This window comes from Pongo abelii, chromosome 1 (genome assembly GCF_028885655.2).
Source record: "Pongo abelii isolate AG06213 chromosome 1, NHGRI_mPonAbe1-v2.0_pri, whole genome shotgun sequence".
NCBI lineage: Eukaryota > Metazoa > Chordata > Mammalia > Primates > Hominidae > Pongo > Pongo abelii.
The window spans coordinates 90,438,387-90,463,560 of record NC_071985.2 but is presented as its reverse complement, the minus strand read 5'-3'; the positions used below and the strand labels follow the sequence as shown (position 1 = coordinate 90,463,560).

The following is a 25,174-nucleotide window of genomic DNA, read 5'->3' as shown; positions in this document are numbered from 1 at the left end:
GCGCCGCAGCGTAGAAGGAGGGAGGACTGCTTGAGAGAGAGGGCCAGTAGACCAGAACAAGGGTTAAAGGTTCGGGGAGTCTGAACCTACAAAGGCAGCTGCAGTGGTCTCCACCCGTGAGTACCCCAGCCTCCACCGGGAGCCCGAGCCCGTAGACTTGTGCCCCAGTAGGAAACTTTCTACCTAGAAAGTTAGCTAAAGACTGTGGGCGTGTTTATGTGGGAAGAAGCCTCCTAGTTTAGAGGCTGGCAAGGTAAACGGAGGCACAGGAAGGCCTTCCCCCGACCCCAACTGACTAGTGTGTGACAGGACTGGGACTTGCAGGCCGGGACAGCACCCCCACGTGATCTTGCTCACCTCTTACTTCAAGCCTGGGCAGGGACTAACAGTGAGGTCACTCTGCCCAGGGCCCTAGGAGTGTGTTCGGTGTTGGGACCCAGGGTTCAGACCTGACTTCTCCCTGCCTTTCATCTCCTTTTCTACGACCTGGTATCTCTTCCTAAATCCTGGAGGGATCAGAGGGGGAGACCTCAGCGCGAGGAAGCTGGCCGGGGTTCTTTTGTCTCTGAGGGTGGAGGACAGCACAGTTCAGGGGTGGAGAAAGAGCTCCCCATCCTTTCAGGCTTCAGTTGAACAGAGTCCCCCTGGGACTCTATTCTGCACACATGATAGAGTCCTCCCTTGAACCTGAGATTCCAGGATGTCAATATCCAGTCCTGTCCAACCTTTCTATTCTCTGTTCCCTCCCCGAGTCCTACACAGCCCTATATTCCAGTCCCACTGATTGTCAAGCATTCTCATTCCTCTGTGCCTTTACAAAGGCTATTCCTCTGCCTAGGATAGTTTCCCTTCCTTGACTGACTCCCCACCTGCTCTACCCTTTACCTGCTGTGTGACTGTTGTGCATTCTATGCTTGAGTTCCCTGGTCTATAGAACAGAGCTAATAGTACTACCTAATTATAGAATTGTAGAGAACTACACAGTCCACCTATAGGGCTTAGAGCAGTGCCTGGCACATAGTGAATACTATTATTATTATTACCACCATCTGTGAGGGTCCTGAGGACTCCCCCCCAATATGTGGCATTTGTCCCAGCACACGATATTAGCGTTCACTAAATGTGGCCTTGAATGCAACATCTTCCTTTGTGCTACAATAACCAACACATAGCTGTATCACAGAACTTGTCACATCATACGGTAACTATTTCTTTACTTGTCTGCCTCACTGACTAGAAAGAACTCCTCAAGGGCAAAGGCATGTCTTCAAGAGCTTTGTATTTTCTCAGTATCTACTTCAATGGCTGGCCTTTAGTAGCTGGCCTCAGTAAGCACTCAATAAGTGTTTCTTGAATGAATGCTGAATGTACCTCCATTTATTCAAGAAGATTCTCCTCTTCTTTAAGGGTCCAGGGATTTTCCTGGCACTCTCTCAGAGACAGATAACACACAGAAATATCTTTCAAACTTTGTTTATTCACCTGTAAAAAACTTCACACACACACACAGACACACACACACACACACACACACAGAGAGAGAGAGAGAGAGAGAGGCAGACCTAAGATCCCTGTTCCAATCCCCAGACTCACCTAGGGAGTCAGCACATACATTCCATACCAAGGTGACCCAAGCCCACTATCAGGGTCTGTGCCTGGGCACCAAAGGGGCAGGCAGGGGCAGTGCCCTAGTTTGAAACTAGGTCTGTCTGGTTGGGGGCCTCCTTTGCAGGTCCATATGCCTTTTCCCAGCCTCACATTAGGGATGTTCACAGCAGAGTGGCCTGTTCGGGGTGGGGGACTGGCTGTCGATAGGCTGGTAGCCGAGCCCTAGTAGCATCTCGGCGGCGGCGGAAGGCCAGGAATTCCTCCCGAAGGGCAGCACAGCGGGCCTCAGGGCCAGTAACATGGGCAGTGTTCAGGAGGCAGCCCTCCTCTGGAGTCTTCACACCTACAAGAGGAGGGCAGGACAATGAGAAGAAGCCCTAAGGTTCACTGAGTGAAGAGCTCAGACGTGAAGCTCGATAGGCCCTTCTAGTACAAATGGCCCAAGGGGGCAAGGCACAGTCTAGAGCAGAGGAGCCTGGGAGGCAGGGCCTGACTGGGAATAGATGGGTCCTAAGGTGGCAGGGGGATGTGGGACAGTATGGCCGAGATGCCTGCCTTTCCGGGGGGCTCACACACCTAGCTCTGGCTCAGCTTCAGGTCTGAGCTGGGAGCTGGCCAAGCCCAGGTGCAAAGTCTCCAGCAATTCCATGTCCCCAGGGAATTCTGAGTCCCACTCATAGTTCTCGTCCACAGATGTGTTCCTCCTGTAAAAAAAAGACAAACATGTGATGTGGGTGGAGGAATACAGGCTGTTCAGAAAAGTCTGAATTCAGCGACCTCAAACTCACATTAGGTCATGGGTTTCCCCTGAAAAATCCCTGGACCTCAGCAAAAGCTTCTAAAGGGAGACAAGGTTTCCCGTTCCCAGGGTGGGAGTGGAGCAGAGAAGGCGCAGGGTATTGGGAGAGGGGTGAGAGGTCTGGGGCAGGACTGAGGCGGAGGCAGGGATGGGCAGGGACTGCTCTCACCTCTTGCTGACTGTCACCACATGCTCCCTTCGGGGCCATCTCTCAGGGCCACTGGCCCAGCTGCTGGTGTCTCCTGGAGCAGGGCTGAGGTAGCTGCCTCCTGCAGAGGGGGCTGTGGAGGGGGGCCGCAGGAACGAAGCGCTGCCTCGCCCGCTGCTCTGGCTGGTGAGGCTGCCTCGAGGGGCAGCAGGGAGAAGGCCTGGCAGCAGCCGCTCCCTCAGTGTCCAGTCAGCCAGGGCTGTGTAAGGGGGCTCTGCAGTGGCCCCAGCCCCTACCACAGCCCCAGGAAGTGATTCCCTGGGGGACACAGGAGGGGTGTCTGGAGAACGAAGGAAAGATGAGGTGGGACAGCGCCGGGTATCCATGTAATCTGGGGGTGCAGCAGGGTTGGGCTCCTCAAGAGGGGGCCAGTCCCCATCCACATTCATCTCTCGGAAGAAGGGCAGGCTTAGGTACTGGAGCAGGGGTCCGGGACCTGGCAAGGGACTGGGTGGGGCTGCTGGAGGGGGTGCCACAGGGCTGATGTCTTCAATGCAGAGGGGCTGGGGTGCCCCACTGGGGCTGCTACTGCTACAGTCAAAGGACCGGGCCAGACGCTGGGCTGGAGTCCGAGGTTCTGCCTGCTCTGGGCCTGACCTTTCCTGGGGGGCCACCACAGTGGGCCCCATCACAAAGCGCCCGTCTGGGCCCCGGCAAATGGGCTCCAGGGGTAAGGGTCCCCGGCTAGATGGAGGATCTGGGTGGTGGCTGGGAGTTCCGGCAGGATCCCCCCAGAGCAGACTCTGGCGCAGGCTGGGGACTGGGGATCCCTGGAGCTTCAGCTTCGCCACGCTGTCAGGACTGCCTGAGCCCAGAGCAGAGCTGGGGAAGGATAGGAGATCAGGGTCTGTGGCAGGGGCAGATCCCCCTCCCAGGAGCCAGCGTCAGGCCTTGAGAGGTTTGATGAACAACAGAGCAGAGCTAGGGAGAACAAGCGAGGAAAGGACCAACAAGGTGGAGGGGTGGAAGGAAGGCACAGGCCATACTGGACCGGCCTCAGGCTGGGGCCACTGCACACTCCTCCTTACCCTCTCCCACTTTTGTTCCTCCCCAACACCCAACATCCCCCCGCTAAAGATGCAAAAAAGGAAGCAGAAGATACTGGCACGTACAATGGAAAGGCAGAAGAAAGCCAAGGAGGTGGAGGCACTTACGGTGCAGCTGACTTCCCGGTCGGAGAGAAGATAAGAGGTGGATCTGGAAAGGCACGAGAATAGTAGATGACACAGGCAAAAATCAAGGCCCTCTAGGCGGAGACTCTCTCACCCAACCCCATCCGGCTGGGAAAAGCGTAGGCAGGACCAGATGCAGGACTAAGAGAATGCACCTGGAGCACACAGGAGCGAGGGATTTTCCCCCAGGTAGGAGGGGCTTAAGGAAGCTAGGCCCAAGTGCGCAGTAGCAGGGCTGACGGTGGAGGGGCTTACCTTGGCGGAGGCGCTTGCGGCGGCGGCGGCGGGCAGCCCTGCGCCGGTTCATGAGGCAGGCGGCCAGGATGCTCACAAGGACGGCCACGCCCAGAAAGCAGACTCCGCCCACCACGCCAGCCAGCACGGGCTGGGGCAGGAGGCCCGGCAGCTGCGTGCGCGAAGGGTAGACCTCCAGACCTAGGCAGGGGGCCACGAGGGAGGGTCAGTGGACTCAGAGGAGCCCTGGGGCTCCTCCCTCACGCCACGTGCTCACCGGAAGTGGAGACGTTGGCCGTGTTGCTGGGGTCGCTGACGAAGCTGCCCGCGAAAGCCACGAGGCGGAACTCGTAGAGAACATCCTGCGATGGGGATGGGGTACCAGGAGGGAGGTCAGGGCCCAGCACCGCCCAACCCAGCGGTGCGCGGAAAGACTGTGCACTTGGGACAGAAGGGTGAGGTAGGACGCGGAGGTGAAGAGCTCAAATCAAGATGAGAAGATAGGGTTTGGGGAATGGAGAAGGACGCAGGAGAGCCCCTAGGAGGCTTTTCTCTGTATCGCCTCTCGCAAATACCTTGATGAGGCCTGGCACCAGCAGCTCTGTTTCTGTGCCTGCCACAGCCGGGTCCAGCACCTCCCAGCCCTGGGAGCCTTGCCGGCCTTCCAAGACGTAGCCATCCAGTCTCTTAGGGACCAGCTCTGGGGGATCCCAATGCAGGAGTACCCCCCGGGGTGTCCTCACTGCCACCAGACCCCGCGGAGGGGACAGGGGAGGCGGTATCTCTGTTGGGGGAAGCCTGGGTGCAGCTGGCGTGGTAGGAAGCCCTGCATGGGACAGAAAGGCAGATCAGAGCAAGGATTCCCAGCGCCCCTCCCCTGGCCTTCCACGACCCCCAGTGCCCAACTCTTCTCCCAGAGCCCCTGAAGACAAGCTCAAATCATCTTCCACACACCCCTCTGGACCCCAAGCTGGCCAGCACCTCTGCCCCTTCCCACCCAGAGCCTCCCATATCCCAGCTCTCCTAGCAGCCCTTCCCCATCCTTGTCTCTGCTGTTCTGGGACGAGAAGCTTCTCACCTTCAGGAGCAGACAAGACGATTTCGCTGAAGGGACCACTCCCCAGCTTGTTCTGAGCTAGCACGCTGAACTGGTACTGGGTGTGGGGCTGCAGCCCTGGCACTAGGAGGTGAGCAGCCCCCACAGGCACTGCCAAGGACACCCAGTCATGGTGCATTCGGTCAGGACGCTTGGCCCTGGGAGACATGAGGACATGGGGGGCACCTCGTGAGCTAGGAAGACCAGAAGATCTGGGGTCCAGAGATCTAACCACCTCCCCTCTGCTCAACCATCCAAGGTCTCAGGACCTTGGCCCTGAATGTCTCAGAGTCTGGAAACAGAAGCAGAGCCAGGACTGGTGAGGGATAGAGGGACAGAAGAAAGGGCAGAAGGCCAGATAGGTTCAAGAAGGAGAGGAAAGGAGGCAAGATTGGTGCAGAGAAATGGCAGGAGCAGGTCACTCACAGTGGGGTGTACCAGACACTGAATCTCTGCAGATAGCCACCATCAAAGCCAGGCTCCCAGGAGACATTGGCACCCTTGGGCAAAGGCACCACGGACACATTGGTGACAACATGAGGGCTAGTGCCTGGGCAGGGGGGAATGGAGGGATGGTGGTCAGGGCCTGAGGGAGTGTAGAGAGTAGCAGGGGCCCCAGGGCCACTGACCTTCACCCATCATCATCCCAGGGGTCCCACACCCATGATCCCCTTTCTGGGCCTCCAAAAATGATTCCCACGTAGTTTCTCCCAGCCCCTGGCCCTCTCTCCGGCCACTAACCCAGCACGTAGACATTCGTGGAGGTGGCCACTCGGGCCACAGCATTGCTGGCACTGCATTCCCAGCGCCCGTGGGCCTCCTTGGTCAATGGTCGCAGGATGAGGCTACTGTTGCTGTCCACCTGGGCCTGGCCTTGCAGCCCCCGGCCCACCTACAGAACCACTGGTGAGCCCTGAGGACACACGCAGCCACCCCTCACCAAGGGCGCCCCTCATCTCTCCAGGCAGCTCCAGTTCCTCCCCACCTGGCCTCTGACAGCCCTCTCCTTCCCACACCCTCCCTCCCACAAACTGGCTGGGGCACGAGAGGCAGGGGTGTAGTGGGCGCGGGTACAGGCAGAGCGGGCTCAGGAGCCTTACCTTGGCCCAAGAGATGACAGGAGGAGGGTCCCCTTGGGCGGAGCAGGGGATGAGCAGCTCCCGCCCTACTTCTTGGAAATATTCTTCCTTGGGCAGCTCTATAAAAGCTGGGGGAGCCTGCAAGCCAGATCTGGCATTGGGAGGGGCCCTCTCTTACATCTAAGGCTGGCTACTCCCCCTCTCTGTGCTCCCTGTCATGCCATGTCTCACCTCACTCTCCCTCACTCCCCCTAGCTAAACACTCACCAAGCCTGTCTCCACCTCATTCTCTCTCCATCTCTCAATTCCTCTCTGGCTCTGTTTCTGTTCCCCAGTGGGTAGGGGCTGGAGGAAAATGGTGGTGTAGTAAGGGCTGGCAGGCTTAGGCAGGACTCTCAGAGATGTACAAACCTCTGCAGAACATTCTTCCTCCCAGAGCTCCAGAGAGGGAGGCAGCATGGTCAAGGTTAGTGAGAGGCGGGGCAAACAGGATATCTTACTTTTGGATGTGTGTGACTGATGTCCCACCTCCCGAGCACCACCTCTGCAGAAACCTCTGGGATGGCATCAGGCAGCTGCTGCCGTGGCCACCATGGGAAACAAATTTGGAAACCCCTCCCCATGTGTCTGCCCCACCCCACCCCCATCAGCCTGGCCTTAGCACCATCTCCAGCCATCTGACCCACTGTCACCACAGGCCCCCACCCACGCCCGGCCTAACCTTGAGCAGCACGCGGGTCACAGGAGAGGGCCCAGCGGTACCAAGACTGTTGTAGGGGGTGCAGGAGTATTCTCCCAGGGCATCTTCGTTCCCCAGGGCGATGATCAGTGAGCCTTCTGTGCCCTGGGACCAGCCAGGGAACTGGAAGGAAGAGAAGATGACAGCTAGAGAGAGGAGCTCAGCAGAGACAAGCCCGGGATGGCAGTACAAGAGAGGGGCAGGACGAGAAACCCACAGCTGTGCAGAGGACTCCAGCAGCTCCATGTCTAGGCCTGACCTCTCTCTGATTTCCAGTGCTTCCTTTTTCTCTTTCCTACAGAGGGACCCCTCCCAATAGTGTGAGGCTGTGACTACACAACTCCAGGGGGTGCCACTCACAGAAAATACACTGTGAATGGCCACCCCTGGAGTTGGGCCGCATGGGGCTTCCTGCCTGCTGGGACTTCACCTGGCTCTCTTCCCAGCACTCCACAACTAAGTTCAGAGTCTTCTACCCCAAACCAGCTCCTATTTCTCTATTAAAGGGCCCACCATCCTTCTTGCTGAAGTCTGCCTCCTCACGTTCCCTCACTCCCCCTAGTGAAATACTCACTAAGCCAGTCATCCTGGGAAGTCCCTTTTGTCAGAGCATGAGCCCATTCATCTTCATGTCCTCCTCTGTAAATCAGACTCCACAACTTTCACCTGGGCCATTTCAGCTTCAGAACCCCTCTTCCTATGTCCAGTATCTCCTGCTACATTCCACTGGACAAGCTCACCCCCTGATCACAGCTCTGATTCTATCACACCAATGCTCAACAAACTCCAGCAGCTCCAACTGCCTGTAGACTTTTTTCTTAAATATTCAACAAAGATATACTGAGTACTATTGTTGTAGAAGCCCCAGGTACACTATGATGAAAAGATGCAATACTAGGCCTCAAAGAATTTATAGTCTCTGCAGACAAAAGATCCCAATTGCCTTGGAATGAGGCAATAGTAATTTGGCATCCAGTTCTTCCTTTTGATGCTAACTTGTCTTTCCAGCTTTCTCTGCACCATTCATGTCCCTACAGGCACTCCAGCTCCCACCCAATTGGACGATCCATGATTCCATAAATGTACTGTACTACTTCCTGCCTCTTGACCCTGGTTTCTGCAAGGGAATGACTGTGTCCTCTTTGAGGCCCATCACCAAAGTCCCAAAATCTGTTGCTGGTCTATCCTCAACCACCCTAAGAGGAAGGCACGAGCTCCATCCCTGGCCTTCCAGACAGTGTTGCTATCCTCTGCCCAGATGGTGCCCACTTTAAGGATGGATGCCTCCTTGCCCCTGCCCTCAACCCACTACCCCACACAGCACCTGGTAAGAAGTGTGTGTTCCCCCGGGACACACAATTTCCCAGTCATCACACGAAAGAACCTTCAGTTCTGCTTCTTGACTCTTTGCCATCATTTTCCCCAGAGATCATCTCTCTTCTTTCCCCAAAGAAGACACAAAACCACCACTTTAAACCATGGAAATTTTTCCTCAGGGGTTTTAAGTAGTTTCCTATGCAACATGTCTTATAACACAAATTAAATTCACAAAAAGATGTGTGTCCCCAGTCACTGAACTGAATTAAACTGAGCTAACTCCACCCTGCTGTCCTGAGCAGAATAACAGCAAGCTAAGACCCTCCTTCCCCTGCCCCAAGCCTGTACCTTGTCCAGCTGCAGGGCCTTTCCATCCTTGGTCCAGCTGACAAAGAGCAGTGGGGGGTTGGCACGAACCGGGCAGCGGATCGCCCCCGGCATGCCTATGGGCAGGGGTGTCTCAGGAGGCATAGCTGTCACCTGGGCTGGGTCTGGGGGAAAGTAGTGGCAAGTTGGGGGAGAGGGGCTTGGCCTGGCCCAGGGGAAGGGAGCAGGCTGAGGGAGAAGCTGGGGTCAGGCTTACAGAGCACAGTGAGGTAGGCAGAGGCTGAGGGTGGATGCAGAAGGCCATTGCTGGGCACACAGGTATAGCAGCCGGCATCATCAGGCTGGGTGGCCTGCAGCCGCAGGCTCCCGTCCACCAGGATCCGCACCCGGGGCTGCAGGCGGCTGCAATGTGGCATGTGTGAGGAGGGGTCCAGGCCTTGCCCAGCCAAGCGGCTCTTCAGAGACTGTGAATTCCCCACCTCCACCCTCCTAATGAGGGTGACCCCACCTAATGTGGAAGACGTTGATGTTGTCCTGGAACCAGCTGTAGGTGAGGTTAGCGGGGTATGCCTCAGCATGGCAGGCCAAGGAAACATCCTGGGAGGCATTGACTGTGCTGTTCTTGGGGGGCACCACGATGACTGGGGGTCCTGTGGGGTGCACAAGGGGAGGAAGTGGCCTCAGCCCACAGTCTTCCCAGAACCCTGAGGTCACCTCTACAACTCTTCCCAGCCCTGCCCTCTGGAATCCTAGGGCTCATTGTTACAGGGCTTTGGGGAATGGAAACAGAAGCTTCCCCCTGTATGTAACAAGAATTCATCCTGTCCCTGAGATCCATTCCTCTTTCCAAATTCTCTCTGTTCCATCAAGAGCAACTCCATTCATGCAGTTCCACTGCCGAGGAATGGTGTGTGTGTTTGGGGGAGTCAGTTTAACTCTGCTCATTTACCATTTGTATCCCTGGTTGTCACCTCTTGAATTACTTCTCTGTCTCTGACCCTAACCCAGGTGCCTAATACCTCACCTCAAGATGCTGCAGCAGCCCCTGACTCCAGGCTCCCCTGTGGCTGCCAGTCTAATGGCCATTCATACAGAAACAGCCCCTTGAGCCACAGAACACTTCTTCTGCTCAGGAACCTGCAACAGCACCTGGCTCCTACTACACTAAGTTCAAACCCAGCCCTGTGGAGCCCTGCGATCCAAACCCTCCCTACCTGGCCAGCCATCTTTCCACATGTCAGCCCTCACGAACTCTTTCAGGTCAGTGTGGGCAGCTGGCTGTCCCCCATCTCCATGTCTTTGCTCCCTGCACCCCAGGTCTGGAATGCCCCTCCCAAGGGCCTGGCCACGCCACATACCTCCTGCAAAACCACCTCTGGCTACTACAGTTCCACTACTCCTTCCCCTCTCTGGGCCGGTACCACATGAGCAGTCAGTAAGAAGAGGTCATGATACGAGCTGACCCAACAGAGCACTGACTGCATGCAGGACGCTAAGTGCTAAGCACTTTATGTGCACGACCCCATTTAATCCTCACCAAAAGCTTTGTGGTGGGAATTGTCTCCATTTTCTAGGTGAAGAAATGAAGGCTCAGAGGCAGAGAGATTGTGAGGTGATTGCCCAAGGACAGCAGGAGAGGCAACATTCATACTAGGCTTCCTGATGCCACAGACGACACCTTTAACCATTACCCGGCACTGCGTTTCTTACAGTACCACGGACAGCAACACTTCCCTGTTTCCCCAATTAGTCTCACTTCCCCACAAAGATAATAGGCTCTATGTAGGCACAGTCCAGGCCTTCTGCTTCTCAGTTTCCCTTCTAAAGGAAGGATCTTGGCCAGGAATTACCATGTGCCAGTGACTGGGCTCAGCTGCACCTAAGTAAATTCTTGTAACAGACCTGAGAGGTAGATATGAGTCTCTTTACAAAGATGAAGAAACTGAGACTCAAGGAGTTAGCCGGCTCACAGCCTAACACAAGCACCCATGTCCTTTCCACTGCAACACACTACTGGGCACTAAGATCACTTTGTCTGTTTACTGAGCCTTTTAAAATTAAGGTGCTGGTTTCAGAGCAACGGCCTGCACTGGGAGCCCCCTTAGCTTCCACAGGCCCTGCCCTCAGGCACAAATCTCCTTCCTATCTTGCTGTGAACCAATTCAGCCACAGGTCACAGCCCCCTTGCATAGGTAACCCTGGACCCCAGCCCTCCCGCCAGACAGCACCTAGCACTAGCAGCTGGGTGGCGTGGGTGGCGCTGCCCTCAGTGCTGGAGGCTTGGCAGGTGTAGACCCCAGAGCTGCCTCGCTCTACCCGGCGGATCCGCAGCGTCCCGTTCTGCACCTAGGGAAGGAGTGGGTGAAGAAGATTCCTTTCCCCTGTCAGCCTCAGATCCTGCACTTCTGAGACTGGCCAGCAGAGGGAGGCAGCACCCCAGGCTCGGGGCAAACAATGCCAAGCCCTTCTTCTGGCCCATCCTCCAGCCTGGCCTTTGCCTCCTGTGTCCTCTGGCCCCACTGCCAGGCCCCCACCTTCCCTTCACACTCTATATGGCCCACTCTGTCCACCCCCAGGACTCACTTGCACCTGGCCCTGGCCCTGGCCAAGGTCCTTTCCTCGGAGCTTCCACGTCACACGAGGCAGGGGGCTGCCACGGGCCACACAACGCAGGGTCACAGGCTCCAGTTCCTGCACTTCCAACACAGCAGGAGGTGTCTCCTGGAATTGAGGGGGCGCTGCAAGGGAGACAGGCATCAGGGGCCCCAGTGGGGCTGTCAGCCCAAAGAGCAGTGTCCAAGGGCCAGGGAGACCACTCGGCTCCAGCCTGCTGCCCACCCACCAGCCCTGCCTCATAGGAATCCTCAGCCCAGGGCCACCCTGTCTGCTGCACCCGGGCCAAGTGAGGATTCTATCAACGCACCCCCACACATTGGCCTGGGGCTGAACCCAGGTTGGATGTCCAGAGCCTGGGGGAGAGCCAAGTCCCCTCAGGAGGAGCACTGTTCTGGGAGTGAGGAGGCCTGGGTCCTAGACTCTGCTCTGCCACTAATCAGTGGCATGACCCAGCCTCATCTGTGCAATGGGAATGATTATGACCTCCTTCCTACTTAGGAGTGAGAGAGAAATAATAAGGGCCTGGATGAAAAAGTATTTTGAAAACACAAAGTGCTATATATATGTGAGTTGTGTTTCACTCAGGGCCCAAGAGCCTCCTCTCTCCCACCCACTTCCCTGGCCGGGGAAGCAGGAGGGAAGAGAAAGAGGGAGTTCCTGACACAGAGCCTAGAAGGCTGATTGAATTTATATTTGAAGAACTGAAAAGGGCAGGAGTGTGGGGGAGGGGTGAGATGCAACTACTAAGTGAGCAAACAAGGGCTCTCAGGAAGGGTGGGGCATCGGAGCTTTTGTGGGATGGAAATAGAACTCCCTCTTCCCCTTTCTCCCACCAGCCAGAGGTCCCCATCCTCCTCCTCCCCGTCCTTCTCCACCACTTGCCCCCAGCTTCATACAATTGACTGTCAGATGCACCCAGGAGCCGTTAGCAAAATCATCTTCAGGGATGTGCTGGTCCAGGAAGAACACGCGGCACTCGTACCAGCCCTGGTCTTCCACCCGGAGACCCTCAATCTGGAGAGAGGCCCCCTTCTGCAGCCGGACTCGTCCTGGGGGAGGAGCCCTGAATCAAGTGTGCTGAAGGAACCCCATGGAAGCCCCAATCCCCTGGTCACACTGGTAATTCTTAGAGGTAAGAACAGGCTCAGTCTCTCCCAGTTACTCTGAGTTTGGGGTCCAGAGAGACGCAGATGAGGTTGGGGTCATTCAGGACAGGTCCCTCCATTCGGCCTCTCTGACCGCTCTTGCCATTCGACAGCTGGGACCCTGTCTAGACAAAGAGAAACCTAGGGGGACAGCAGGTGGACAAAACCTTCCCCTGAACTGCACTCGGCATCCAGGACTGTTGGGGAAGGAGGTGAAAAGCCAGCATGTAGTCTCCTCTGGACTCTTAGAGGATCTGTCCACCTCTGGGATCTTTTTGTAGGGGAAGGTGTGAGCTCCTGGGAGTACTCCTGATAGAGGATTGTTTCCCTGAAAACCTCAGCAGTTTTTGAGGCCCTAGCAGGGGAACCCAGACCCCGCCTGCCAAAGCCCCTAATCCCTCAGGGCTATTATCAGCAGCCTAAGCGCCTTAGGGTGGCCAGAGTCCAGCCCAGCAAGCAGCAAAGTCAGCAGCCTCCTCGCCCTATCCTCTCCATGCCCCGGGGCACTCCGGTCCCAGCTGGCTGATCACATACAGTTCCACAAAGCCACACAACCACAGCACAACCAGACACCTCAATCCCACTCTTGGTCAGCATCCACACCACACTGCCAGGCTCAGACCGAGGGTGCCTACCCAAGCCCTCAGCACCCTCTCTGGATGCAACTGTGCACCCGAGACAGCTTCATGGGTCCCTGGCAGTGCAGCCTCGTGATACAAGCACACACTTGGGAGCCAGATAGACCTAGGCATGAGTCCAGCTCGACTGTGTACTCTTTTGGGCAAGTTACTTAACCTCTCTCAATTTCAGTTTCCTCATCTGTGAAAAGAAGAGAAAGGAACAAAATTGGGGTGGGGTGGAGGAGAGAAATAATGTAGGGAAGGCATGTAGCATGGTGCCTGGCATCAGTGGATGCTCAAATAAAAGTTGTTGAACAAATAAATGAGCTCTAGATTTGAAATCAGAAAGCTGCACTCAAGTCCTGGCCCTGTCCCTAAACTGATCACGCATCATCTTCCTTTTCTCTCCCTGCATCAGTGAACAGCACCACCACACACCAAGTCACCTTATCAGGAACCTGGCATCTCCTAGATTCCTCGATTACCTCCCATATCTACTTGCTCATTAGGTTTTTCAAATCCTACCTCCTAAACATTTCCCCTTCTCTGCTGTCCTCACCTTTACACCTGTGGCATGTCTCACCTGGGTTTCTCCAACAGCCTACTCGCCAGTCTCCTTGCCTCCAGCCTCCTCCCCTCTACATCACATTGCTCATCCCCACCTTGACCTCTGCTATGAACAAATGGAACTTTGTTTTCTTTTCTTTTAGAGACAGGGTCTCACTCTGTTGCCCAGGCTAGAGTACAGTGGTTTGATTGTAGCTCACTGCAGCCTCGAACTTCTGGGCTCAGCCTCTCAAGTAGCTAGTACTACAAGCACATGTCACCATGCCTGGCTAATTGTTTAATTTTTGAAGAGAGGGGACTTGCTATGTTGCCCAGGCTGGTTTCAAACTCGTGGCCTCAAGGGATCCTCCTGCCTCAGCCTCCCGAAGTGCTGGGATTAAGCTGTGAGTCACTGTGCCTGGCTGCATTTTCTTAATCTTATGTTGTATGCAAGTGCAGCTCCAAGTCCCTTTGCATAGTGTCCACCCCAGCTCTTCCTAATACTAGAAATTCTGAAGCTGTGAATGCGCTCAGCCCCTCCAATTTGCTTCCATTCTACCTCTAGAGTGATCTGTTTCAGAAATAAGATAATCTATTTCAGAAAGAAGAGAAGGATCAAGTTGAGGCAGGCTTTGTGATCTTAGGCAAGAGTCTTTTTCTACTTAGAATGAGTTCCAGGGTGTGGATTCTCTAGGATGGGTGGACCTGCTTAAAGGGCTAGGTGTTGAAATCCCCACCCGGGAGATAAGACTAGGCCTAGCAGGTAAATATTTAACATAATCATACCCTTCCACCCACTGTCAGGATTCCTCAAGAAAGCTAATCTGCCTGGCCGCTGAGCCCTGCAGACCCCAGACTGCAACCTCTTCTATGTCCCACATGATACTTTTCATTATAGCTCTACAAAGAAGGAAGAAGAGGGAAGGAAGATTGAGTGTGGAATACAGGCCATGTAATATTAGGTGTTGTCACCGTATTTAATCCTCCCAAGAATTCCATTGTAGCTGAAGGAATTAATGTTAAGTTTCTTTCCAAAATCACATGGCTAGTAAGTGACAAAGCCAGGCTTCTTTCTCCAGACGCAGCGTGCTTTCCATGGACACGGGTGTTAGGACCAAGTGCTGTTCAGGGCACTAGGGGTAATCTACGTGTTCTCATTTGGGAGATGCTGGTAGCCAATGGGTAACAGTCCAAATGTTACTCAGAATATCCAAAGAAGCATACTGCATGTCCTAGCTTTTCTGTAACAGTTGGACTGCTAGACCTGTAGTGTTACAGAAGAACAGGAAGATCGCCAGCAGGGCCGCCCTGAGTCGTCCTGAGTCCTGGGCCCACCTCCTGGAGGCCTCCCTCCACCTGCAGGGCTAACGCCTGTTGACTTCAGATCGTCCCATATGCAGGGGTGTGTGAAGAAAACAGGAGACACAGTCTCTGCTCTCTTAAGCTCTCGGAAGGCAGGGAACCCACAGTCACCTAAATGGGCAAGTTCATGTCCACACATCCACAAAGAAGTTCAAAAAATGGTGCTAACTGCGCCCAGACATTGCACTGTGAAGCAAGAGGAGTAAGGAAGGCTTCTGGGAAGCTGTGACTGGGGAGAGGGTTAAGAATAAAAGGTGGTGAGGGGAGGTGACTAGAGCAAGCAGGGGAGTTCTAAGTGGAGAACGAGATCACTGGTTTTTATCAAACAACTCAGGGCAGAGAAAAAAATGCACATCCCTTCTGCGGTGTGGGGCATCTTGAAAATCCCAAGAAATACAGCACAAAAGCCCATCCTGCCATTTTAATGAGTTGGTCTAAGATCCACCTTAGGAAAGCTGGTGTCCACTAAGCCTAACCTTCCTTCCCTCCAGAGGCCTGGTCATGGGTTCACACCACACAGACACTGCGTGGGCACAGGCTGGGGCGCTTTACACACAGCAGCTAACTGAATCCTACTCTTTAGTCCTAGCTTGTTTTATATTGCTTTCACTCCATGGCATCATTGATAAATCCAGTCTCCTCTGCTAGATGCTTCTAGAGTCCTCAAAGATGAGAAGCCTTCCCTTCTGTGTGGTCCCTAATCCAACAGTCTCTCTCAGGGTTCCGCACACATTCTAGGCCACCAGCCCCACAACAGTCCCCGGCCCATCTCCCCTTCACTGCCCAGAGGGTTTATGACAGAAGAGCATTGTCCTTAGCAACCTCTACCTCCTGTTGCTTAGCAACTGCAGTTCCGAGTCCCCTACACAAAGGCTGAGAGGCCCCTTCCACACTGTGAGGCAGTAAAAGGGTTAACGGGCTCAGGGGCCTCCCTCAGGTCTCAACTCCCTCAGCCAGCTCTGGCCTGACCAAGAGCTCCAGATCGAGGTAGGGGTGTGAACAAAGGATAGGAGTAGACAGTAAGTCCCAGAGGCTACTGCTAACAGCCCCTGTAGCTCAAGCAACAGCACAGACAGAAGACCCACAGGTAGACAAAGTTGCCAACCATCCAGTGGCTTCAGGCCTGAGGGACCTCAAGGCAGGACACAAGCTGGAGAGAAGGAAGAGCTTCAAGTCTCCCTAGTGGAGTCCCAGGAAAAGCCCCTCCCTCTTCCACCTCCCCTTGCCTTGCCCTCAGTCAGGCAACATTATGAATCTGTCCAGCCTCAGCCCGGCAGCCCGAGACCCCTCCCAGGCCTGGGCAGGCGGAGGCAGGGAGGGAAGGCTGGTGGGCACAGCCGTTTTTTTCTCCACTGGTGCTAATTGGGGCCCGCTTTTATCCATTCCCACAGGGCTTGTGTAGACACATACACTCCCACCAGGCTGCTTGCCAATAACTGCCCCCAGTTTGAAAAGAAACTTCCCTTCTGCATCACCTGCCTGCACCTCCTCCCCTCTCTGCTCAGCCCGCCCTGTGGCAAGGCTCAGCCAATCCCAGGGTTTCTCACAGGATTCAAACTAAAGAGGGAAAAGGTGGTGGTCTCCCCATCAACATCCTCCCTGGTGGCCTTTCCTGGGTCTCCCCTCTGAAGAGGAGGCAATAAGACTCTCTCTCGCCCCATAGCCCAGACCCGTCCTTAGGGCCTCCTGCACACTGCCCTCTGAGACCTGGCACTAAACTGCTTAGATTAAGGCTCCATCCGGGATTAGGAGGAAGCAGAGCCATTGTAGCCATTCTAGGGAGCCAGCTGGGGTGCAGCAGAAGGCGCCCAGGGAGGCTAAACACGATTTTAAGTCCCAACAGGTGCCACCTAAAGCGGCAACCCAGGCCAGCCCCATCCAGTCACTGCCCTTTGGGGATCCTGGGCCCTCCCCAGCCACCCTCTCTGTACACCTGTGCTTCTCTACTCAGAAGCAGGCTGAGTGTCCCTGGAAAAGCAGCGAGGTCACAGCCGCGCCCACCCTGCTGCCCCACCAGCCCACTCCCTAGAAGACTTGAACCCCCGAACTAGCATTTAAGACTATGAGGAAGGGGGAGAGGGCAGAGGAGGGAGCAGATAGTAGAGCCAGGACCAAGGTAGGGCCAAGAGGGGAGACTACAGATCAGGATGAAGTCTGGGAGGTTTCATGATGAGATGTAGAAAAAGCAGTTACAGAATTAGAATGGATATTTGGAATAGGGCTGCAGGATCTCCTTTGGAACAGACCACGTGGAGTCCTAAATAGCACAGCTGTAAGAGTGTGAGTGTGTGTGTGTAAATGAATGAATCTTTCAATGAATTAACACTGCTTGGGAGCACAGCCATGCTTGTTAAGCAGAGTTAAGGCAGCAGAGCTGGAGATGAGATCGGGGCAGGGACAAAGCAGTTCATAGGAGGCCTTGTGCGACTCTACCCAGCCCACCTTTCTTGCTGATACCTCCCTACCTCCCACCTGAGGAGAACTCTTACCCACGTAATCAGCGTCAATTCGGGGAGAGTAGAGGCCGAACTGGATGAAGATGGGAAGCAGGAATCCAAAGCGCAGCCACTCGATGACATGCAGGGGGGGCCGGCCGGCCGGGGGCAGCAGGTCACAGCCCAGCACCACACTCTCTCCAGCCCGGCCCACCACCGATACCACCTCAGGCTTCCCTCGACCTGCATGATGGGTGGCATGAGGGCACAACGGGGGGCCAGGGTCAGTGCTGGGAGGGGAAGTGCCATCAGTATCTCTGTAGGCACCTTAGGACTTTGGGTGACTAGAGAAACCCCCAGTTCAGCTTCTCCAGAACCAGCCTATTCCTCCCCTGCCCTCACATGCTCAAAGAGGAACCCTTGAGGAACACCCCCATACCCACCCCAAGGCTAACAGGGCATTCTTGAGCCCAAGAACCCAGCTTACCGTCAGCCCCCTGGCTGATGACCAGGCTGAGGACGGCCAGGCCAAGGCACCACACCATAGCCCAGCTGGCCTGCTCGTCCAGCCCCTCCTATCCACAGGAGCCCAGATGGAGGGGCCAAGGGATGTCCTTCTGATCAGCTCAGGGAACAGGTTTCAGCTCTCGCTCTTCTGTACAGTGAGGGCTTGGCTCATGTAACACCCAAGGAAGCTGCTCTCTGGAGAACCACCAGATCTAAATGCAAAGTGCAAGGCAACATGCAGAGTTGGCCAATACTGGAGCCCAGAAGAAACCCCACCATTAGAGAAAGGCATTGGGAAGAGAAAGGAGGAAGGAGTATAGGTAAGTGAGGGGTAGGGGGAAGGGGGGGATCTTGAAGCCCTGGGGAGTAAGTGCAGGGATAGGAGTACTGGGAGAATGGTGAGTGCTGAATGCAGAGACCAGAAAGATGAGGAAATGGGGGAGGCTGGGAGAGTTGGGAAGGTCTTAGGAAATGTGGAAGGATTCTGGGGATGCCTGCATTCTGAGGGTCTTGAAAAACTAAGCCAGAAGAGAACTGGGGTTCCTTATATGCTTGGAAAAATATTTTTGAAGGAAGTATGGTAGATCAAGACTCTCATGGCCTAGCCTGCTCTCGCTTCTTTCCTTACTCTTGATGCTCACAAGGTATGGCAGCAAGATGGAACCAGTGCTGTCGCCTTCACCCCTCTGTGACAAATAAAGGCCCTGAGGATCTCTGCTCAGGGGCAGAGAGCCAGTCAAGGGCAAATCCAGGGCCCTTAAGCCTCAGAAAGTGGTCCCCAGGACACCCCCATACAATCCCTTGTCCCATTTCCCCAGCCTCTATGAAAAACTCTGGAAGCTGAGGACCCAAGGCCTTTCTCCATTCAGTCTCCCTACACTGCTTTGGCAATGAGTGAGTCAGGCACTTGGGAGAGGAGGAGCTGCCTCCCCCACCTGCCGGTATGGGGGATCCAGGCAGCATCCTCCAAGTCTGGACAGGTCCCAGGGCTGGCTGCTGGCGCCACTTCCTCACGATACTGCCAAGCAGCCCTCCCCCTGCCAGGCACCACCACCCAAGGACCTCACCCAAATCCCTCCCACTCACTCCCCTCCAGCATCCTCGGGGTGCTAGGGTTTGTCAGGCTCTTTCTTCCCCAACCCCAGAGGCATGGTCCAAAAAAAAGCCTGGGAGTCCCTGAAGTGTACAAAATTAACCCTGGGGCACGGAGGGGAGGAGCTTCTGACAGCCCCACAGATCCTAGGGCAGTCTCAGAGAGCCAGAGGGTCAATGCCAGGGCCTGGCACTGCCAAGTGGACTCTGCTCTGAGGCCTCCAACCCACTCTTGGCCACAAAGTTCCGGACAGACTATAAAACATCCTCCACAGAGTCTGATCCTTGCCTCTACTTAATGATCCTGTACGTCTAACTTCTGGCAACTCACTAGCAACCAAGCCCCCTGTTTCCCACTGCCTCCAGGCGGCTCTCCCATACTTCCCTGAAAAACCTTTTTCCAAGTATATAGGAACCCCCTAGTCCTCTCCTGGCTGTTTTCCGAGACTCTGAGTAACTAGGCATCCCTAGAATTCCTCCGAGTCTCCTAATATCTTTCCAACTCCCCCAGCCTCCACTATTTCCTCACCCTGCTAGTCTCCCCACACACCACTCCCTCATCCTCCCATTACTGCCTTCCCAGTTATCGCTACTACGCACAGTCCCCCCACAATTCCAGCTTCTCGCACCTGATCTCCAATTGCAGCAGGTCTCCTGCACTATAAAGAACTCCCTTCTGGTCTCCCCACCCCCCAGCCACTTCTCCCCATCCTCTGCTCCCGAGAATTCCCCTCCCTGGGATTCTCCTGCCTCAGCCCATAATACAATTATGATACCCCACCCCCAACAATTCCTTTCTCCTTCGCATTCCCTGGTCCCCTGGAACTCCACCTTTCTCTTAGAACCCAGCAAAAACTCCCCCACATTGCCTCCAGAACTCCTGCAGTTCTCCGGGAACCCCCATCCACCCGCCAAGAATTCCACTTCACTCCCCAGAACTCGCCTAGTTCTGCTCCCCCAACGAATTCCACTTCTCTCTAGAACTCCCCGCTTTCTCCTGTCCCCCATAACTCCGCACTACTCTCCATGCCCCCGCCAGCACCCCCGCTTCTATACCTCCAGTACGCCCCCTCCCTCACCTGCTCCGCACCGCTCGGCTCCACTCTCGCCGCTACACAATAGGGGGCGGACCCGCCTCCCCGCCTCGGATGCCCCGAGCGCCTCCCGTCGCCCTGGAGACCGCCAATCCCCCTCCCGCGGCGGCCAATTGGAGCCGCCAGAGGCGCGGCGAGGCGGGCGGGACCCCTGAGCGGCCTGGGAGTTGTAGTTTCAGGAGGGAAGGGCTCGGCGGCACGTGGGCTCAGGTCGCCCCCTCGTGGACCTCTGCACAGCCAAGCGTGGAAAGGCCGGTGGGCCGCTTCCCGCAACCAGCAAGAGGGGCAGCCGGGTCCGGCCCGCGCTCCAAGGCTGCGGGAGCTGGCCCCTTGCCAGGCTACTGGTACGCCGTCCTTCTTTCGGAACCTACGGGCGACCCTCTCCGCTCCCCGAATGGGCGCGCCACAGAGGCGGCAGCGAGGGTTGAAATCTGAGCCTGGGGGTAGGAGCACCAGGCGGGGAGCATGACTCTCCGCCCTCCTCCCAGGGGATCCACCCAGGTCCCGGGCTCATCCGATCTCCTCCCCCATCCCCATTTCCACCTCCACCCATTGCTTCTCTAGCAGGACTGGAAATACCTGTCTGCATTGGCGAGCTCCCAAATCTTGCCCAGGCGCCTCCCACTGTGCGCAGCTGAGGAAGGCTGTGCTCTGAGCGTGGGGTTGCCAAGTCAGTTCCCGAGGCAGCTCTGGCACCAACGACCCAGAGAAACAGGCCCGGAGGGGAGAAACGAGAGATATCCTGACACGGGAGATTGGAAGGGAGGAATGAAATAAAAGATCACTTACTGGACCCATGCAGGGTGCCAGACCCTGGACTAGATGCTTTATAACTCCTGTGTAACCTTCACAGAAACCCTGGGAAGTAAGTAGAGCTCCCTTTGACTAATGAGAAAACTGAGGCTCAGGGAGATGAAGTAACTTGGCCCAAGCTTTCCCAGCTAGGATATGGCAGAGCTGGATTGAGACCCAACCCAAACTTCATCAAACCCACTCCTTTGGAGACTTCACTCTCAGACACAAAGACATCTTGCATATCTTGCCCCTCAGAGATTCCACCTCCTCAGCTTCGTGATGCTGTAGGGATGCAGGGTAGGCTTAAGCAACGTTGCCTGTCCAGGTCCTTCCCATTCAGTTGGCCCCCTTGGAAGCCTTCTATGAAAGCAACGTGCTGATCTCATCCCAATCCGAAGTACTAAGACTCAAACTGAGTGCACCAGGCATCAGACTCACAGAATCACTGCTGCAGCATCATGAGAGACCCTCCGGGCTGGGCCTAAGCACTGCTTGGCCCCAGAATCCCTGGCACATCATTTCTCCATGTAGTCATCCAAGCCCCTATCTCATTACATCCTGGGCCAGGAAGCTCAGCACTACTGTTGTACCCATTCCATCCTTAGTAAGCTCTGCCTGCTGGACAGTTCTTCCAGGTGTAAAGGTTTTAGTGCTTTTGGGTGACTGAGATGGAAGACAAGAGGCAGGAGCAGTGGGCCAGTCTCTCACACCCTCCCTCCTGCAAATACTCCCAAAGTAGCAGCTTTTCAACAATGCTTTTCAATACCCTGATCTATTGATAAGACTATAATGGAAACATGTTAATGAATGCAGCATGGAAGCAAGGCTAGAAGAAATGGTAAAAGAGCGAAGCGGTTTTTTGGTTTTTTTTTTTTTTTTTTTTTTGACAGAGTCTCACTTTGTCACCCAGGCTGGAGTGCAGTGGTGCAATCTCAGCTCACTGCAACCTCCACCTCCCGGGTTCAAGCGATTCTCCTGCTTCAGCCTCCCAAGTAGCTGTGATTACAGGCAGCCACCACCTTGCCTGGCTAATTTTTGTATTTTTAGTAGAGATGGGGTTTCACCATCTTGACCAGGCTGGTCTTGAACTCCTGACCTCGTGATCCACCCACCTCGGCCTCCCAAAATGCTGCGATTACAGGTGTGAGCCACTGCCCCCGGCAGAGCCAAGTGTTTTTTAGTCTTTGGATCTTCACCAATCATTGGGAAGGATCTCCCTCCCCTGTGTTAGAATTGGCCACACCTCTGATCTAAACTACTGTCTCCAGTGGTTTCTTGAGGATAAACTAATCTCATGTGGACATTAAAATAACTTTTGTTAAATGACATTTAAATGGTTTTCAATTTTTAAAAGTTTATGATATGGCCTTTTTTTTCTGGAAACTTATTTTGTGAGTTTTATTGTTATTGCCATTTTTTGTCTGATTTATATGTATATTGGAGATTTTTTGTTAAGAAAAGGAACTTAGCCCTATAACTTGTTCCCTCACTGTGCCAGGAGTGAAAGATGATTTAAAAAATAGTCCCTGAGGTTCAAAACAAAAGACTTTCGTCTAGGTTGTCCTTGATTCATAGTCATTACTCTCTGGGAAAGCTTATTCAACCAACGAGGATTCCACCTAACCTAAGTATCAGGCAGCCCCCATATTTTCAAATTGCTGACAAGGATATCAGAAAATATTCTCTCTCCCTCTCCTCCTCCTCCTCCTCCTCTTCCTCCTTCTTCTCCTTCTCCTGCTTTCTTCTTTCTTCTTTCCTCTTTCCTCCTCCTCCTTCTCTGCTGCTGCTTTTCCTCCTCCTCCTCCTCCTCCTCCTCCTCCTCCTCCTCCTCCTCCTCCTCCTTCTCCTTCTTCTTCTTCTTCTTCTTTTCTCTCTCTCTCTCTGTCTCTCAGAGCTGGGATATTCTCCTCCTCTTGCCTTTGAACATCAAAACTCCAGGCTCTCCAGACTTCGGACTGTGAGTTATACCATTGGCCTCCCTGGTTGTGAGGCTTTTGGACTTGGACTGAGCCACAGTTTTGCCATCCCAGGGCCTTCTCTGTGCGTGTTGTAGGACTTGGCCTCCACCATCATGTAAGCCAATTCCCCTAATAAATCTCATCTCATATTTCTATATCTCTATCTATCTATCCTATTGGTTCTGTCTTCCTGGTATATACCTAATATTTCAGCAGGCCTTGGGAAGAAAGGACCTGAGCTGCTCCATAGCCCTGCACAAAGAGGATGGTGTGACCTCAGAGATGTCTGCTTGGCACTGTTAAGCACAGGTGTTCCTAATCAGCAAAGTTTCTCATTGTCTATAGATAAGCAGAGAATTACTTGATATCAAATGAACCCTGAAAAGTGGAACACATGGACTTTTAGTAGTAACCACATTTGATGTGTTAACATTGCTTGTACCAACTAAGCATCACATAACTATCCCATATTCTAGAATAGAAAGGGTGGCTTTAATAATCAATAATATGGATGTTGTTAACCTGGCATATATTAAATTATATCTGAGTTAAAATAGAAAAGAAAAGATTGTCATCCAGGGACTCTGTTGACCACATGCCTGTAAGCAGCAGTCTTATTACCAGATCAGTAAAGAAGTGTGGTTTCTCATATATTGTCATTTAACTTTTTGTGTGCGGGTTCTATCCCAGTGAAACACTAAGCCCCACAATGGTGTGGATATTGTCCTGTTTGTCTTTGAATTCCCGCTTCAGAAAGGCCCTGCTTACCTTTCCAGCCTGGTTTCTCACCTATCCCTTTATCATAGTGTGCATGGCTTTGCAGGCCTTAGAACTACTGTGCTCTTTCACATATCAGTGTCTTAGCACTTAGCTTCTGTCTGGATAGAATGCCCTTTTCTCCTTTCCAGACTCACTGCTGACCACAGGTCAAATTTCTGTTGATCTGTTCCCTTCAGGACACATTCTGTGACTCTTCCCACCACGCCCTCACCTTCACCCCAGCCTTTTTCCCACCTTGTTATTGTATCTTTACACACTCCACAAAACATTCCTTGAAGGCAGAGGTGTCTCTTTTGCCTCCCCAGTGCTTGCCAAGTTCCTGGCGTATTGCAGAGGTAGAGACTTGTGCCTCTCTGAGTTTATATTCAACTTTCTTTAAGATTTCATCCTTCCTCTTCCAGAAGCTCAGTCTCTTTTGAGGCCTCAACCCTTCTCTGCTCAGAGATTGGCTGTAAGAAGAAAGAACTTTGCCAACTTCCAGGGAAATCCCTGGGCCTGTCATACATTCATTCCTTTATTTATTCATCCTTTTGTTTACTTTCTATGAATTCAATCCTGCAATAACATGAGAAATGAGCTGCCCCTTTATGTGCAAGATGGACTCAAGGTGGCCTTTCCAGTCAGTCCCCATCCCTGCAGTGGTGCCTCCTAGGAAAGATATAAAAGGAATCGAAGGGATTGGGGGCTGCTGGCCTTTTTTGGAAGGAAGACTGCTCAGGGCCTAAGGGAGGCCCAGAGAACAGCCTCAAGAAGGGACTGCCTTCCAGAGGGACAAGGGCTCAGACCCTCAGAAAGTAAAGGGGACCAGTTTACCAGCACTAGGAGCTCTTGGGGCTGGTTTCCCAACCTTACTACCTCCTTCCCAAGCCCCAAGGGGCTCCAACTCCTGCACAAATACCTAGGGAGACCCCTACTCTTGACTTCCAGCCCTGCCCCATGCCGCTCTCAAGGCCCTCCTCCTGGGTGGTCCTGTGCCAGCCCATGTGTCCTATTTTCCTAAAAGGAAGGTATCCTTGGTCTCATTGGTTGCCCTGTTGAATGCATTCCACTGACCCCTGCACAGACTTCTTGTTCCTTTTTTGGAAGACACTTTGGAGATCAGCATCCTCCCGCTCAAAAACAAAGAGGAAGAAGAGACCCACAGCAATGTTAGGCATGCCTCCTGCCATGCGGCCCTCTCCCCACCCTTCAGATGCCTCTTCTGAAACTCCAGGGCCCCCAACCCACCCTGCCTCTGTGGCACCAAGGTGCTTGCCTAACGGTGTCTCTGTGGGAGCTCCAAGCTGCCTCTCTGCCTGCTTCTCTCTTCCAGTGTGCACTTCTTGGAGAAAGGTGCTGTGGCTCAATGGAAGTTTGCTGAACACAGGGTCAGAGGCCAGAGGCGAGTGGCAGATCAAAGCCCAGAGCTCCAAAATGTCGCCTAGGCTCCCCGCCATACATCACAGCCTTCACCATTTCCCTCAATTCACCCACTGCGTACACCTGTCCTGTCAATTGGGTGTTTTCTAATTCTCTCCCCAGTCATCGCTTCCCCCAACCCCCTGCCCCATGGCAGCTGCATAAGTAACATCCACAAGATCTGATTTGGAGGGAATAATGGAGACTTGGGCAGGGACACATTAAGCCTGGGAGGCTGATCATTGGT

General features: G+C 54.1%; 1 protein-coding gene and 2 long non-coding RNA genes across 8 annotated transcripts in view; 2 read left to right on the top strand and 1 right to left on the bottom strand.

The window, feature by feature from the left end:
- Positions 1-19: 19 nt before the first annotated feature.
- LOC129049110 (uncharacterized) lies at positions 20-9,967 on the top strand. The gene is made up of 3 exons (XR_008511910.2): positions 20-116; positions 3,693-3,831; positions 9,588-9,967. It is a non-coding gene; the product is annotated as an uncharacterized LOC129049110 (long non-coding RNA).
- On the bottom strand, positions 1,458-20,072 carry IGSF9 (immunoglobulin superfamily member 9). 6 transcript variants are annotated; one of them, XM_054527094.1, is made up of 22 exons: positions 19,982-20,072; positions 17,791-18,022; positions 17,358-17,546; positions 12,092-12,244; positions 11,163-11,317; positions 10,808-10,925; positions 9,088-9,229; positions 8,836-8,981; positions 8,601-8,743; positions 6,918-7,058; positions 6,464-6,634; positions 6,218-6,334; positions 5,859-6,009; positions 5,544-5,667; positions 5,100-5,275; positions 4,597-4,847; positions 4,299-4,383; positions 4,043-4,222; positions 3,770-3,812; positions 2,577-3,437; positions 2,185-2,312; positions 1,458-1,951 (listed from the first exon to the last, which is right to left on the bottom strand). In XM_054527094.1, the coding sequence occupies exons 2-22, from the start codon at positions 17,846-17,848 to the stop codon at positions 1,770-1,772; spliced, it is 3,714 nt and encodes a 1,237-aa protein (XP_054383069.1). In that variant the 5' UTR covers positions 17,849-18,022; positions 19,982-20,072; the 3' UTR covers positions 1,458-1,769. The 6 variants fall into 6 exon arrangements, with proteins under 6 accessions (XP_054383069.1, XP_054383078.1, XP_054383072.1 ...); XM_054527103.2 differs by having other exon boundaries at positions 8,601-8,695; XM_054527097.1 differs by lacking the exon at positions 19,982-20,072 and adding an exon at positions 19,532-19,610.
- Positions 15,730-25,174, top strand: part of LOC129049109 (uncharacterized) — a 22,832-nt gene continuing 13,387 nt past the window's right edge. Inside the window, exons 1-2 of the long non-coding RNA XR_008511909.2 lie at positions 15,730-15,855; positions 17,967-18,130. This is a non-coding gene — a long non-coding RNA (uncharacterized LOC129049109). The remainder of the gene's footprint in view (positions 15,856-17,966; positions 18,131-25,174) is intronic.

What these genes read in the sequence shown, in the direction of transcription:
- IGSF9 (XM_054527094.1), bottom strand. Translation starts at nt 17,848, where the DNA reads ATGGTGTGGTGCCTTGGCCTGGCCGTCCTCAGCCTGGTCATCAGCCAG. An exon ending in AATTGACGCTGATTACGTGG is followed by an intron (nt 12,245 to 17,357) that starts GTAAGAGTTCTC and finishes CTCCTCCCCCAG; the next exon opens with GACGAGTCCGGCTGCAGAAG. An exon ending in ACCGGGAAGTCAGCTGCACC is followed by an intron (nt 3,438 to 3,769) that starts GTAAGTGCCTCC and finishes ATCCTTCCCCAG; the next exon opens with CTCTGCTCTGGGCTCAGGCA.